The following is a 14,266-nucleotide window of genomic DNA, read 5'->3' on the forward strand; positions in this document are numbered from 1 at the left end:
ATGAGGGAGGCAGTCACCCTACAACAGGCAGATTTTGATTATAATCCTTACTGCCCAGTGATGTTTAAAATGTGAAATAGGTTTCCAGAATATCTGTATGTTTCTAGTAATGGCTGTAACAGGGAACATAAGGGACAAGGTTGAATATGGTAAACAATCATTCAAGAGGCAGAAAGCTGCATGGGCAATCACAAATCTGCCATTTTCTAACTTTGAATGCTTGACTTTGCAATCTACACAACAGCATTTTAACAGGGTTTTTTTTGGTAGATAATCCACATATAAAATGTAGGGAACCGTCCTATCAAATAAAGATATCTACAGCATTGTAATTGCCATGTTTTCCAAGAAGCAACAAAAGCTCTTTGGGGCAGAAATCAAATCATGTTCTACATTATATAAAACACTGGTGTATATCGACACTAACATTACATAAATGCCTCCATATACATTTAGAGAAGCCATCCTGTTGTACTGGAGCACACGCACACAGTAGTTACAGATCTCACAAGCAGCCCTCTAGTTTTGCTAAACAAATTTCAGTAGCTAATCATTAGCAGAACATTCTCCAAAATACTCAGATGTGGTATTCGGATGAACAAATTTACACAAGTTTGAAGAGCAAGAGATGTAAATATGTAATAGAGATCTCATGGACTATTATAAATCCACAGCCACAATACACAGTGATATTGTATTCTGCATTCTGGTGACAAGTATGGAGATATTTACCGGTAAGTTTCACGCTCATGATTTATGTAGACCCCAGAAACACCTTAAAATAGTTTGTTTTTTAAAACAGAAGTTATAGTTTTATAAAGCTATTCTATTTATAGATATTATAGCAATATTTAGGCAATTCTGTAACGTCTTTCATCCAAGGATTTCAAAACACTTTACACAGTTAAGTATTATTGCTATAGAAACTAGGGTAAACTGGAGTACAGAAGGTAAGTAATTTGCCCCTGGCCAAAGCAAATCAGTGAGAGAGTTTGGAATAGAATGAAGGTCTTCTCCTGGCTCCCACTAACTCCTGCTCTAACCAGCAAACAAGACTACTCCTCAGACACTACTTAAACCTCAAAATCTTTGTCACACTGATCAATGTTTTTAACCTCTATTTATCTGACAAGTTTACTGTTCACTTGATAAAGTAAGAGACATCCTAAATAAATTTTACACAAACTTTTTTTGCATTTAGGAATTAAGCTACGATATTCATAGTCCTTGGGAATTCACTAAATGGTTGCTTCATTACTAGTTGGAAGGTGTAGGGATGGAAAGAAAATGAGATAAATATTTGGACAAGAACCAGTCAAAGGTGTCTTTTTGTCCCCATAGTGTTCTGTGCTTTATTGAAAAGCATGTTTTGTCACTCAGCCCAGATGTTGTGTGGTCAACAATAGTTTGCCTAAGAACCATGCCAGAGGCCAGAGCCATCCCTTCAAGCCCTCATCATCAATCCTGCACCTGACAGAATGTGCATTCAAATTGGGGTAGGAAAGTGTCAACCAACATCTCCAAAATAAACTCAATCATTCACAGCTTCTCTAAAAAACAACTGTCAATCTACAAAGTGTTACTTAGCATAGTCAAGGATTGAGGCAATTGTGCCTAATTAGAAAGCTTCTCTGTGGCCTTATATAGTACTAACTTGCAAACACAAGCCGCATATCAATCTACTTACATGTAGCCATTCTGCACTGCAGTTGGGAGTCCTTTGATGTATTGTGCAGTTTTCAGTAAAATTTACCTGTGCAACAGTCAGGAAGTGCTTTTCTTTTTTTGCAGGAATCTCCTAGCTTTACAACTATCCCTTTAAAGATAGTTTACAAAGAGAAACGAAAAGGTTTCTAGCAGATTATAAAGGTTTTTTTATTTTTAAAGACACTGCCTTTTGTGCTCGCTCCACTTTGTACCATCATGCAGCATACTTCTATGGGCACAAGTTCATGCAGAGCAACCACTTCCAAAATAGAACTACTCTGGGTTATGCAACACTCATTAAAATTACAAAACCTCTCAAAAACCTGACCAGAATGTTAAGGCTGATTTGGGCTCCATGTTTATTAAATTTAGCGGCTGTATCATTCATGCTGACCATGTGCAACTCTGCAAAAAGAGAAACAGGGAAGTTTCATGCCTTAACGACAGTGCAAAAACAACAGCTCGTAGATAGAGATGAGGTACCCTTGCCAGGCCACTTCATTACATCAAAATTCATTGATAAGATGAAAGAGCACACTTTTAAAGGAGGTTTGTAGCCTCATAAAAGTCCCAGGTTGGTTGTTTTTAAATCATATATACATGCTAGTCAAAACACAGCCAAGACACAGGCGCCATTTCACAGGCAGACAGTTTGGGTCAAAAGAGATCCAAATTCTCTGTGAATCCTGGCCAGGACTGGCACTTGGAAAAGTTTTACTGGTCCCACCAAAATGTTTCTAGCCCTAACAGGTAGAGGGGGATCAAATCTTAAAATTACATCAAACCAATTACTTGCTATTTCTCAAGGTGCTAGAGTCAGAGATTAATGTTTCCTAAAGCTAATCAATTGGGATGAAGCACAGATTTTTATACCTTTGATGGTTTTGAGATAGTTCAAGGTAAAAATGGTCAGATTTCAAGTGCAGGACAAAAAAGCAATAGATGTAATTAGACTAATGTGATTTTAAAGTTGGATCCCACAACCTGCCAGGGATAGGAAGGAACATTTCATACTACTGAAATCTGCAATTCCCTGCTCTCCAGTTGTATAGGCCATTAATTTCTAATCAATTTCAAAAAGAAAAGGAGTACTTGTGGCACCTTAGAGACTAACAAATTTATTTGAGCATAAGCATAAGCTTTCTTGAGCTACAGTCTCTAAGGTGCCACAAGTACTCCTTTTCTTTTTGCGAATACAGATGAACATGGCTGCTACTCTGAAACCTAATCAATTTCAGTTAGTTTCTTTGATCAAGCACTACTTTTCTGTCACTGGTCCAAGACTGAGCATAGGAAGTCCTGTATCTCTGACAAACATCACACTCAGTTTCTGGTGCTGAGATGTTAATTTCACCATAATGCTCAAAGTACAGTTTAGTTTAATTTGTAAAGGCAGGACATATATAAATGGACTTTAAATGCAACCCAAAGAAACAGAGCTTTAGAATTCAAACCAAACGATCAATCCTTCTAAAACTTGGAAATTAGCACTGTGAGACAGGCAAGCAGAATTAAGAGCCTTTTAAGATCAGCCAAAACAGTCATGCCACATTTGTTTGTGACACACAGAATTAACAGTTATGTATTCATGCCAACGCACTGACAAGTAGCAAGGTCTCACACGCAAGCTGTCTGCGTTACTGCTGCTAGCTCAAATCACAAGCACACACCTTTTTCTTGCCTTTGTCGACTCATACCATTGGCTTTCAGCTGCCTTGGTTTCTCTCGATCTTGGACTGCAGGCCTTGGTGATGGAGTAGGAAGCCCTCTTGATTTTGTGGGTCTCATGTAGCCTTTTATCTGTTCCGTAGCTTTGACTCTCTCCTCTTTCTTTGTCTCTTTCAACACTTTTTGTCCAGAACCATCTGTTTTTTTCTGAGGTAAGTCTGCACATTTATCCTCTTCAGACTTCAAAGCTTGGAAGTCCTTTAGGCCAGCCTCTATCTTGTCAGCAGCATCACCTTCCGAGTGTTCAGAATGGCCTTTAATTTTATCAATCGGACTGATTTCCTCTGTTTGGGCATCTCTCAGAATCACACCAGCAGCCTCAGTTGCATCTGTCTTTTTTTCTAAACTAACTGGGCACTCAGGGAAGCTTTGTTCACTCTTCTTTCTTTCACCCAGCTCAGTCTCTTTCATCCGGTTCACCATCACTGCTGCAGCTAGAACCTGCAGAACAACTGCTTCTGCCTTATTCTCCCATTGCACTGTAAGTTCCGGAGAGATGCATCCAACATCCTTCTCACCAGCATAGCTACTTCTTTCCATTTTGTCCATTACTTTGGCATCTGTGGGAATTGTTCCCTTTATGGCATCTGTCTCCTTCACCAGATGCTCCAAGGAAGCACATTCAGTGCTTTGCTTTTCATCAGTGAAACTTATTTCTTTGTCATCAATCTCTGCTAAAATGGAAGTGTGCACTTCATCCCTTCCTGCCTTGGCATCCTGTTTAACTGGAGAATCCAAGGAAGGCCATTTACCTTTCTTCTTCTTCTCCCCAGCACTAGTCACTTTGATTCTATCACCCTCCTTCACTGAAGTGAAAGCTGGTACACCAGCCTCTTCACCTTCCAGGTTGACTGAATGCTCAGAATGGCTGTGTTTATTTTTCTCCCTTTTGTCACCTGTGCTGGACTCTTTGTTGGTGCCCTCCAAAACCACTCCAGGAGGCAGTGGCACCTTACTTCCATCATCCTTTCTGGGATACTCTGCAAAGATACTGGCAAGCCCTTGATTTTTTTCTATAGAACAAGCTTTGCTAACTCTGTCAACACCAACTGCTCTAGACTGAGTGTAGGGTGTGAACAAGTCCACCTTATTATCCCAAAGCATTTGATGCTCAGAGGAGAAATTTTTAATATTTTGATTTTCATCTACAAGACCCATTTCTTCCATTTGGTACTCCAGATCAGTTACTATGGGAGGCTGTAATTTGCTTTTGTCAGTCTTACTCTCCAGAAGAACTGGCTGTTCAGAGGCATTTTTAGTCTTTTTGTTTTTTCCATCATTACCCCTCTTTTTACACTTATTAGGCACCAGTGCTGGACTGGGATCTATCATCGTTCGATGTTCTAAAATAGTAAATCCAGCCTCTTTGTTTTTATCAGTGGAAGTTACAGCTTCAGTTTTGTCGATTATCTCATCAGCACCACCGGGAAGGGTGGCTGCATCTACTTTAGTCTCCAAAAGAAATGGCTTCTCCAAACCAACATCAGCCTTTGTGTTGTTCTCATTATTCTCTTTTAGTTTTCCTGTCACCAATGGTGTAATGGGCGTTTGTATTTTAGCTGCATCTGTTATATCCTCTAACAGATGCTCCAAAGTAGTAAATTGAGTCTCCTTGCCTTTATCAGTGGAGTGAGTTTCTTTAATTTTATCAGCCTCCTCGACTACTGCAGGAAGTTTAACGGAGTCTGTCTTTGCCTCCAAGACAGCAAGGTGTTCAGAACTATTTTCAATCTTTTCGCTTTTCCCATCATTACATCTCTTCTTAGGTTTGTCCGCCACCAGTTCTGTAATGGGAATGTGTGCCTTAGCTGTATCTGTTATATCCTCCAAGAGGTGATCTGAAGTAATAAAATCAGTCTCCTTGCCTTTATCAGAGGAATGAGTTTCTTTAGTTTTGAAGAGTGTTTTGGACTTTGCTGTGTCCATTTCATAATCTGAGGGAACAAGTTGCTCAAAGAAACTTTTTTCATTACTTTCCTTTATTTTAGGTTTTTCTGTTATCAGTTTCATAGTGGGAACTTGTACCTTGGTTGTATCTGTCAAATTATCCAGTTGAAGCCCTGTTGTAGTAAAAATAGGCTCCTTGCCTATATCAGCAAAACCCATTTCTTTAATTTTTTCAGCCTTTTCCACTACAGTAGGAAGTTTGTGTGTGTCTGTCTTAGTTTCCAGAAGAAAATGTTGCTCAAAAGAAATTTTTTCGGCTTTTTTGCCTTTCCTGTCACTGCCCTTCTTTTTAGGTTTGTCAGTCATCAGTGCTCTACTGGAATCTGTAGTAAATTCAGTCTCTATGCTTTTATCCATCAAACTATCTTCTTTTGTTTTGCTGATTGTCTCAGCACTAGCAGAAAGTTTGGCCGCATCTGTCTGAGTCTCCAAAAGAAGTGGCTGTTCTGAAATACTGAATTCAGCCTTTTCACTTTTCATACCATTTTTAGGTTCTTCCGTTACTAGTGTTGTAATGGGACCTTGTACCTTCACTGTAGCTGTTGCACCCTCCAACAGATGTTCTGCAATAGTAAAATCAGTCTCTTTACCTTTATCAGTGAAAAATATTTTTTTAGTTTTGTCATCCTTCTGCATTACAGCAGGAAGACTGCTTGTGTCTTCCTTAACCTCCAGAAAAAATGGCTGCTGGAAATAACTTTTTTCAGCCTTTTTGTTTTTTCCATCACTAGTCCTTTTCTTAGGCTTGTCTGCCACCTTTGCAGTACTGGGACCTGTCATATTCTCCAATGAATGCTCTGCAATAGCAAAGCCAGTCTCTTTGTCTTTATCAGTAAAGATTATTTCTTTAGTTTTGTCGGCCGTCTCAGCTACAGAAGGAAGTTTGTTTGGGTCTCTCTCAGCCTCCAGAAGAACTGGCTGCTCAGAGGAATTTTTAACCTTTTTGTTCTTCCCATCACTACCCCTCTTTTTAGGTTTGTCTGTAACCAGTGCCATGTTGGGATCTGTCACAGTTGGATGATCCAATGCAGTGAATCCAGTCTGTTTGCTTTCATCAGTAAAATCTATGTTAGCTATGTCAGCTGTCTCAGCAGGAGCAGGAAGTTTGGCTGTATCTGTCTTAGTCTCCAAAAGAAATGGCTGCTCTGAAAAACTGAAGTCAGCCTTTTTGTTTTTCCCAGCAATGCCCTCTTTTGGTTTGTCCGAGACCAATGTTAGAAGGGGTAATTTAGTAATATCTGTTGCAGTTTCCAGTGGAGGCTCTGAAGTAACAGAGCCAGTCTCTTGGCTTTTATCAAAGGAATCTGTTTCTTTAGATTTGTCGAGACTCTTTGCTACAGCAGGAAGATTGGTTGTATCTATCTTAATCTCTAAAACAGCAGGCTGCTTGGAGATACCATTTTCAGTCTTTCTGCTTTTTTTATCACTACCTCTTTTCTTTGGTTTCTCTCCCACCAATGCCCCACTGGGAGTTTGAACTTCACTTGGAACGGTCTCATCTGCTGCTACACGTTTGGGAGATACACACTTAATCTCTTTATTTTCATCAATAAGGCTAATTTCTACAGGTTTGGCCTCCAGAGGAGTTTCCACTTTGTTTAGGTTGATGCCTTTTGAAAGAGATGCTTTAAGGTCTGAATGTTTACACTCAATCTTTTTGCTTTTTTCAACAAAATTTATTTCTATAGGCTTGGTTTGTGTCAGTGCTGATGCAGGATCCCGCATCTTAGTGTGTTCTGCCTTGCATTCTAGCTTCTCCAAGGGTACCTGTTTGGTTTTGCTTTTAGACTGCAACCAACTGTCATCTTTCATTCCTCCCAGTTTCATGACTTCTCCAGCTTTTGCATCCAACAAAAATTTAAATGGTCCTTCAGTTTTCAGGCTCTGCTGGCCTGCTGCGGGACTTGAGATAATATTTTGATCGTCTAAGAGGTGGCTTTCAGTTCCTACCTTAGCATCCCTTGGTACATTTGAAGTTCCCTTCCTCTGGCCCTCTCTTGAGGGAGTAGAGTGCTCTTTGACACCTTCAGCAGGCAAGACAAAGGGGATGTCTGGCTTTTGCATTTCAGCAGCAAAGAGCGGAACTTTGGGAGCTTTAGAAACTCCTACATTTTCATCCCCCAACTCCATTGTTCTTGGATGGTGGTTTCTCTTTTGTTTCGGTTTCTTCTTCTTCTTCTTCACAATCACTGGAGAACCTTCTGAATCCCAGGTCTCTCTAGGTACATCTCTCTGACTCTCCACAAACTCAGACGGCATGCTGAGTAGCTGCCCAGCTGCCTTTTTATGTGGTGCCCTAGACCGTGAGAATGTTCCAGAGACCCATCCAAGTTCTGGCATAGAAAAGGGGTCTGCTTTTGAGTCAGTACTCTTCTGTTGTGGAAGACCTACTAGAAGTTCCTCTGGGACATCTGCACCAGGCACTGCTGCAGGTTTTGCTCTGCCAAACCTGCGGTCACTTGATTTGTTAGCTTGCCTTACTTGTGCAGTAGGTACACCTGGAATACAGGAAGTTTGCTCAAGTATCAGAGCAACTATTTACTAAAAAGCCTGATGTTAGCCAATTTTTTATTTTATTGACCGCCTCAGTCATAATATATGCAGACCTTTAAACACAATGATACCATACTAACCCCAAATCCAGTTTTAGTGATGCTGTTTAAGAAAACTAACTTTAAAATAGGTTTTATGTTTAATTTGTGTGTTACTGGTAAGTAAAATAGATCAATGACAGATTAACCGTCTTTTTTTGTACAGTGGGTGATCTTTACTCCCATAAAACAACTGCTCTTGTAGTGAGAAATTACCAATATTTAGAAGAGGCATTAGGGATCCATTTTTCCTATTATCTTAGCAAGACAAGACAGCAGCTACACCAGTTACAACCCTCTAGTTTAGAAACTTTCCTTAATAGGAAACAGAAGCATAGTGGAAAGGTAAGGCTCAAGAAGAAAGCGTGTGGATGTAATGGGAAGAAAAAGCTAGAAGTAAGTTTCCCACAGCACCCGTAAAGCAGCGGAAGGCAAAACTTCATCAAAAGAAAAATTATTTTCTGTACTCAGACTTAGATAGCACTAGTTTCCTCAGTTATAAGCCATTAACTTGAGAGTGTCAGTCATTTCTTACATAGCCCTGGTCCCACAAATCAGCCTCCAGTCAGAAACATAAGCAATCTAGGCTCAATGAAGAGGTGAGTTAGTGGAGCAGGATAAAACTATGTTTTCCTCCTTCAGCTACACACCTCAATTTGGAAAAGGAATTTGCCATGATTATTTTACTAGAATCAAGGAACACTGGGTTTGTCTTAACACCAAAATAAGAGCCATGTTGGAAATGGCATTAGAAGAGAGGGAAGGAGAGTGTTTAAATGCTTTAGCAGTGAAGACATAAGCCAGCCCCCAATGAAAATAATAGCAGCATCCAAATTTGGACTTGTAGTCCTGAAACCAAGGAGATTAAATCATTTATAGAGGGGACAGGGCAGAGACTGGAGGCAAAGTGCAAGCAGAATCATTGTGATGAATTCACAAAACAGCACAGTGCTGGCTGTAGAAAATCGCGTGCTTGCCCATGTGGCTGAAGGGTAAGACAAATGCAGCTAGGAGGAGAAGAAAAAATGGTATTCAGAGAGAAAACATATTTTAATTCTAAATTCCAGCTACTGTCAAATCTCTACCTGTAGGTTCCAGTGGAGATTTCTCTTGTGGAGGTTCTGTATGGTGGGCATGACTAAGCTCAGCTTCTTCCTTCAGCTTCTCTACTATGGCCAGGTCAGCAGCCGGAGCTGTTTTTTCTGGAAGAGTTTCTTTAGTTTCTATTAATGTCAATAGTTCTTTTGCTTCCACTGGAATTGAAACACAAAAAACACAATAAGATGGGATGTTTCACATCTGATGAATGAGTGTAACCAATATTTTACACACAGGCATATAGAAAAGGGTACATTTTGGTTTAGAATACAGATGCAATTTACAAGATTCTGTAACCTGTCTACCTATATTCCTCCGTCAAATTTCCTTTGACAAATACCCTACCAAATGGTTGCAGTGTCAAAGGTGAAATATACAAGATTGTCTTTGCTATCTGAAGACAGGTCAAGCCTCTTTTCTTGAAGGAAAAAATGGTTACCCACCTTTTTCGTAACTGTTGTTCTTCGAGATGTGTTGCTCATGTCCATTCCATTCTAGGTGTGTGCGCACCCATGTGCGCGGACGGAAATTTTTGCCTTAGCGGTATCCATAGAGCCAGCTGTGCCACCCCCATGAGTGCAGCACTCACACGTTGGTATATCAGGTGCTGCCGATGCCCTCTCAGTTCCTTCCTGCTGACAACTCCAACAGAGGGGCAGGAGGGTGGGTAATGGAATGGACATGAGCAACACATCTCGAAGAACAAGAGTTACAAAAACAGCGGGTAACTATTTTATTCAAATACTTGCTCATATTAATTCCATTCTAGGTGACTCTCAAGCAATATCAATGAAGATGGGCTCAGAGTTCACAGTCTTGCAACACTACTCTGCCAAAGTCAGCATCGTCTCAAGCTTGCTGGGTAAGCGCATAAGGAGACACGAACATGTGGACAGATGACCAGGTAGCAGCCCTATAGATCTCTTGGATTGTGCCAGGAAAGCTGCAGGTGACGCTTGTGCCCTAGTCAAGGGCGGCATACCAGTCTCCTGGATACAGGGAGGGGATGATGGAGGTCAAGGAGACCATGCAAAACTTCAACTTTATGAGAGACTTGTGGAGGTGACACAGGTCCAGGATGGGTCTGAAGCCCCCTTTTGCCTTTGGGATTAGGAAGTAGCGGGAATAGAACACTTGCATGTGCTGAGCGACCTCCTCCACTTCCCCCTGGAGCAGGAGGCCCTCAACCTCTTGAACAAGGAGGTGCTTGTGAGAAGGATCCATGAAGAGGGGTGGGTGGGAGGGAGGTGTGGTGGAAAATTGCAGGGTACAGCCCCAAGATACTATGTTCAGCACCCAGTGGTCTGAGGTGACCCGCAACTAGGCCAAACAGTAGGGACACAGACAGTCGAGGAAAGAACAATGTGAATCTGGGAAACTGACTGGGGTGTCACTCTGAAGCACACCATCAAAATGAGCGCTTCTGGCCCCCAGGATGCTTCGCCAGGCCGGGCTGTGCAGGAGGAGGAATGGCGGCAACGACAAACTCATGTCTCTATCCCTTCTCCTTGCAGACCCCTGAAGAGGCTGCCAAGGCCTTGGCGATGGGGGCAGCCAGAACTGCTTCCATGCAGACTGCTGTGTATGCATCCCCAGTGAGCAAAGGGTGGCCCAAGTGTCCTTCAACCCATGCAGCCTCATATCTGTCTATTTGGAGAAGAGACCGTTCTCATTGAATGGGAGGTCCTAGCTCAAGGTCTGCATCTCATGGTGAAGGCCGGCGGTCTGAAGCCAGCAGCTGCAACTCATAACCACCACCAATGCGACCACCCTGTCTGCCGAGTCCACCACATCCCACCCCATTTGGGGGGAGCTCCTTGCTGCCGCGGTGTCCTCATCTACCAGGGTGCCAAATTCTTGGGCCAAACCCTGTGGGAAGGACTCCTTGAACTTATGAAGGGAGCCCAATAAGTTAAAATTGGGTCTGCCCAAGAGGGCCTGATGGTTCACCACTGGAACTGTGTGCTGGCAATGGAATACATTTTTGTCCCAAAATGGCCCAGTCTTTTGGTCTCTATTTATGGGAGTTGAGCTGGTGTGCCCCTGCTTGTCTTTTTTGTTGGCTGCAGAGACAATGAACGAGCACGGAGGTGCTCTGTCATGCACTAGTAGTGCAACATGGACTGGGGAAGAGGCAGAGAGGAAGTTGAACAAAGTGTCCGCCTGCTCGGCCATCTGCTCCATCTCTAGGCCCAAGTTCTCAGCCATTCGTCGAAGAAGGGCCTGGCGTTCTTTAAAATCGTCCAGCAGGCCAGTCCTCGAGGGTCCCGCGACTGCCTCGTCCAGAGCTGAAGAAGTCGACTGTACCACCAAGCGAGGCCCCGGGGCATTATCCCCGATGGGGGAGGGAGGGGTTTAGGGGTGGGTGCAGTGTCCTCTATCCCGACCTCTGAGCGCAACTCATGTACCAAGCCGGGTGCCATCAGTACTGCCAACTGTTGCTCCGAAGCACCAGCAGATGAGCAGTGTGAAGGGGACATCATCATGACCAGCACGCCCCATGTGATCCAACAAGGCCACTGTGCTGGCCACTGGCCATACTGCCAAGACAGCGCCGTCAATGTTGACGCAGCCCCAGGAGCCCAATCACGCTGCTGGAGTCTGGGCAAGGGGCTCAACTGCCCTTCCATGCCAGAGGAATCCCCTTCCGGTGACCACAGTGGGGCCATCGACATCTGCACCTGCCTGCTGACCATCGCCGCTAGAGACCGATGCCTGGAACTGGAGGATCAGTGCCGGTATCAAGGTGACTGGTGCTGCGGGGGACTGGAGTTGTAACGGGGAGTGCCCTCACAGGGAAGGCACAGAATCAAACTATCAGGGTTGGAAGTGACCTCAGGAGGTCACCTAGTCCAACCTCCTGCTCGAAGCAGGACCAATCCCCAACTAAATCATCCCAGCCAGGGCTTTGTCAAGCCTGACCGTAAAAACTTCCAAGAAAGGAGATTCCACCACCTCCCTATGTAACGCATTCCAGTGCTTCACCACCCTCCTAGTGAAAAAGTTTTTCCTAATATCCAACCTAAACCTCCCTCACTGCAACTTGAGACCATTACTCCTCGTTCTGTCATCTGCTACCACTGAGAACAGTCTAGGTCCATCCTCTTTGGAACCCCCTTTCAGGTAGTTGAAAGCAGCTATCAAATCCCCCCTCATTCTTCTCTTCCGCAGACTAAACAATCCCAGTTCCCTCAGCCTCTCCTCATAAGTCATGCGCTCCAGCCCCCTAATCATTGTTGTTGTCCTCTGCTGGACTCTTTCCAATTTTTCCACATCCTTCTTGTAGTGTGGGGCCCAAAACTGGACACACTACTCCAGATGAGGCCTCGCCAATGTCAAATAGAGGGGAACAATCAAGTCCCTCGATCTGCTGGCAATGCCCCTACTTATACATCCCAAAATGCCATTGGCCTTCTTGGCAACAAGGGCACACTGTTGACTCATATCCAGCTTCTCCACCACTGTAACCCCTAGGTCCTTTTCTGCAGAACTGCTGCCGAGCCATTCGGTCCCTAGTCTGTAGCGGTGAATGGGATTCTTCCGTCGTAAGTGCAGGACTCTGCACTTGTCCTTGTTGAACCTCATCAGATTTCTTTTGGCCCAATCCTCTAATTTGTCTAGGTCCCTCTGTATCCTATCCCTACCCTCCAGCGTATCTATCTCTCTCCTCCCAGTTTACTGTCATCTGCAAACTTGCTGAGGGTGCAATCCACACCATCCTCCAGATCATTAATAAAGATATTGAACAAAACAGGCCCAAGGACCGACCCTTGGGGCACTCCACTTGATACCGGCTGTCAAATAAACATGGAGCCATTGATCACTACCCGTTGAGCCAGAAAATCTAGCCAGCTTTCTAACCACCTTATAGTCCATTCATCCAGCCCATACTACTTTAACTTGCTGGCAAAAATACTGTGGGAGACCGTGTCAAAAGCCTCGTCCAGAGATGAAGACGACAACTGTAGATCTGTGCCAAGAGGATGACCAAGATCTGCGCCAAGAGGATACTGGCAGGAGGGCAAACGATGCCAGTAGTATGGAAACTAGCGCCTCCCCCCTTAGGCAATCCACGTTGAGACGGCGGAGACCGCGATTGAGGTGCCTGTGACCAAGGGCAAGCCCCAGAGGATCTAGGCTGCAACTCTGGAGATCTGTGGCATGGAGGAAAGCACTACCTTGTCTTGGGGCATCGGCAGCACTCCACTGCCCTGAGAGCTCTTAGCTGCTGGCTTGATCTCGTAGGGAGCCTTTGATGTTTCCTGCGGCATTGGCAGTGCCAGCAGCGTGGGCGGAGACCTCTGCTCTCTCGTCACTGGGGGAGCTTGGGAAGGCGTCAGTGCCGTCAGGAGTTTGGGTCCCCTACTACTCCAAGGAGCCAGTGGTAGATCCTTTAAGGAGCTAAGGGCCCTGACTGGGGAGGCACGTACGCATGGCTTCGAAGTGGCTGGGCAGCCCGGACTGGGTCCTTTGCCCAATGTCCCATGGCTCTTCTTGCCTGGTGCCGAGGAGCCATGCTTGTTTTCTTTTTGGGCACAAGTGAGGGAGAGCAGTGCCGGGCGGAGCCAGGGGTGCACTGCGCACTGAAACCAAGGTATTATGTGAATCTTGGAGGGATTGCTCGGAAGCTGGACGAAGGGCTGGAAATGAGAAGAGCCCGGAAAATAAATATCCTGCTCTTTCTGAGTCCTCGGTCAAAAATTTGTACAAATATGACACTTGACCTTCACATGTGATTCCCTCAGGCACTTGAGGCAACTGGTGTGTGGGTCACTTACAGGAATAGGCCTGGTCCAGTCCACTCAGGGCTTAAACCCCAGAGATCAGGGCATGCCCCGCCTGGGGCAAAGTCCCCACTGGGACTCTAAGTACACTTAACACTAACTACTATAAAGAAACTATTTACAAGGCCCTAAAGCTCGAAGTCAGAAGAGACAAAACTGCTAGCCCTTGCTATGCAAGGAAAGGCACTCTGACTAACCACTACAGGTGGTAAGAAGAAACTGAGAGGGCATAGAGCCAGTGGAGCCCGATATACCAAAGCATGAGCACGGCACTCAAATGAGTGCCATGGCTGGCCTTACGGATACTGCTACGGCAAAAGTCTCTGACAACTGCACACATGGGCGCGCACACACCTAGAATGGAATTGACATGAGCAAGCACTCGAAGAAGGATCAAGAGTTTAGACAACA

The 14,266-nt window shown here is 44.2% G+C and overlaps 1 protein-coding gene across 17 annotated transcripts in view; it reads right to left on the bottom strand.

Annotated features, from left to right (window-relative positions):
• MAP4 (microtubule associated protein 4) overlaps nucleotides 1–14,266 on the bottom strand; it is a 301,104-nt gene that overhangs the window by 75,090 nt on the left and 211,748 nt on the right. For 14 of the 17 annotated variants that reach the window (XM_043509805.1, XM_043509812.1, XM_043509816.1 and 11 more), the window contains exons 12-13: nucleotides 9,059–9,226; nucleotides 3,378–7,880 (exon numbers count right to left, since the gene is read on the bottom strand). In XM_043509805.1, the coding sequence (XP_043365740.1) occupies nucleotides 3,378–7,880; nucleotides 9,059–9,226 (4,671 nt within the window). The remainder of the gene's footprint in view (nucleotides 1–3,377; nucleotides 7,881–9,058; nucleotides 9,227–14,266) is intronic. The other 3 variants (XM_038388353.2, XM_043509817.1, XM_043509806.1) reach the window with 2 other exon arrangements.

The sequence above is a fragment of the Dermochelys coriacea genome, chromosome 2 (assembly GCF_009764565.3).
Source record: "Dermochelys coriacea isolate rDerCor1 chromosome 2, rDerCor1.pri.v4, whole genome shotgun sequence".
Lineage (NCBI taxonomy): Eukaryota > Metazoa > Chordata > Testudines > Dermochelyidae > Dermochelys > Dermochelys coriacea.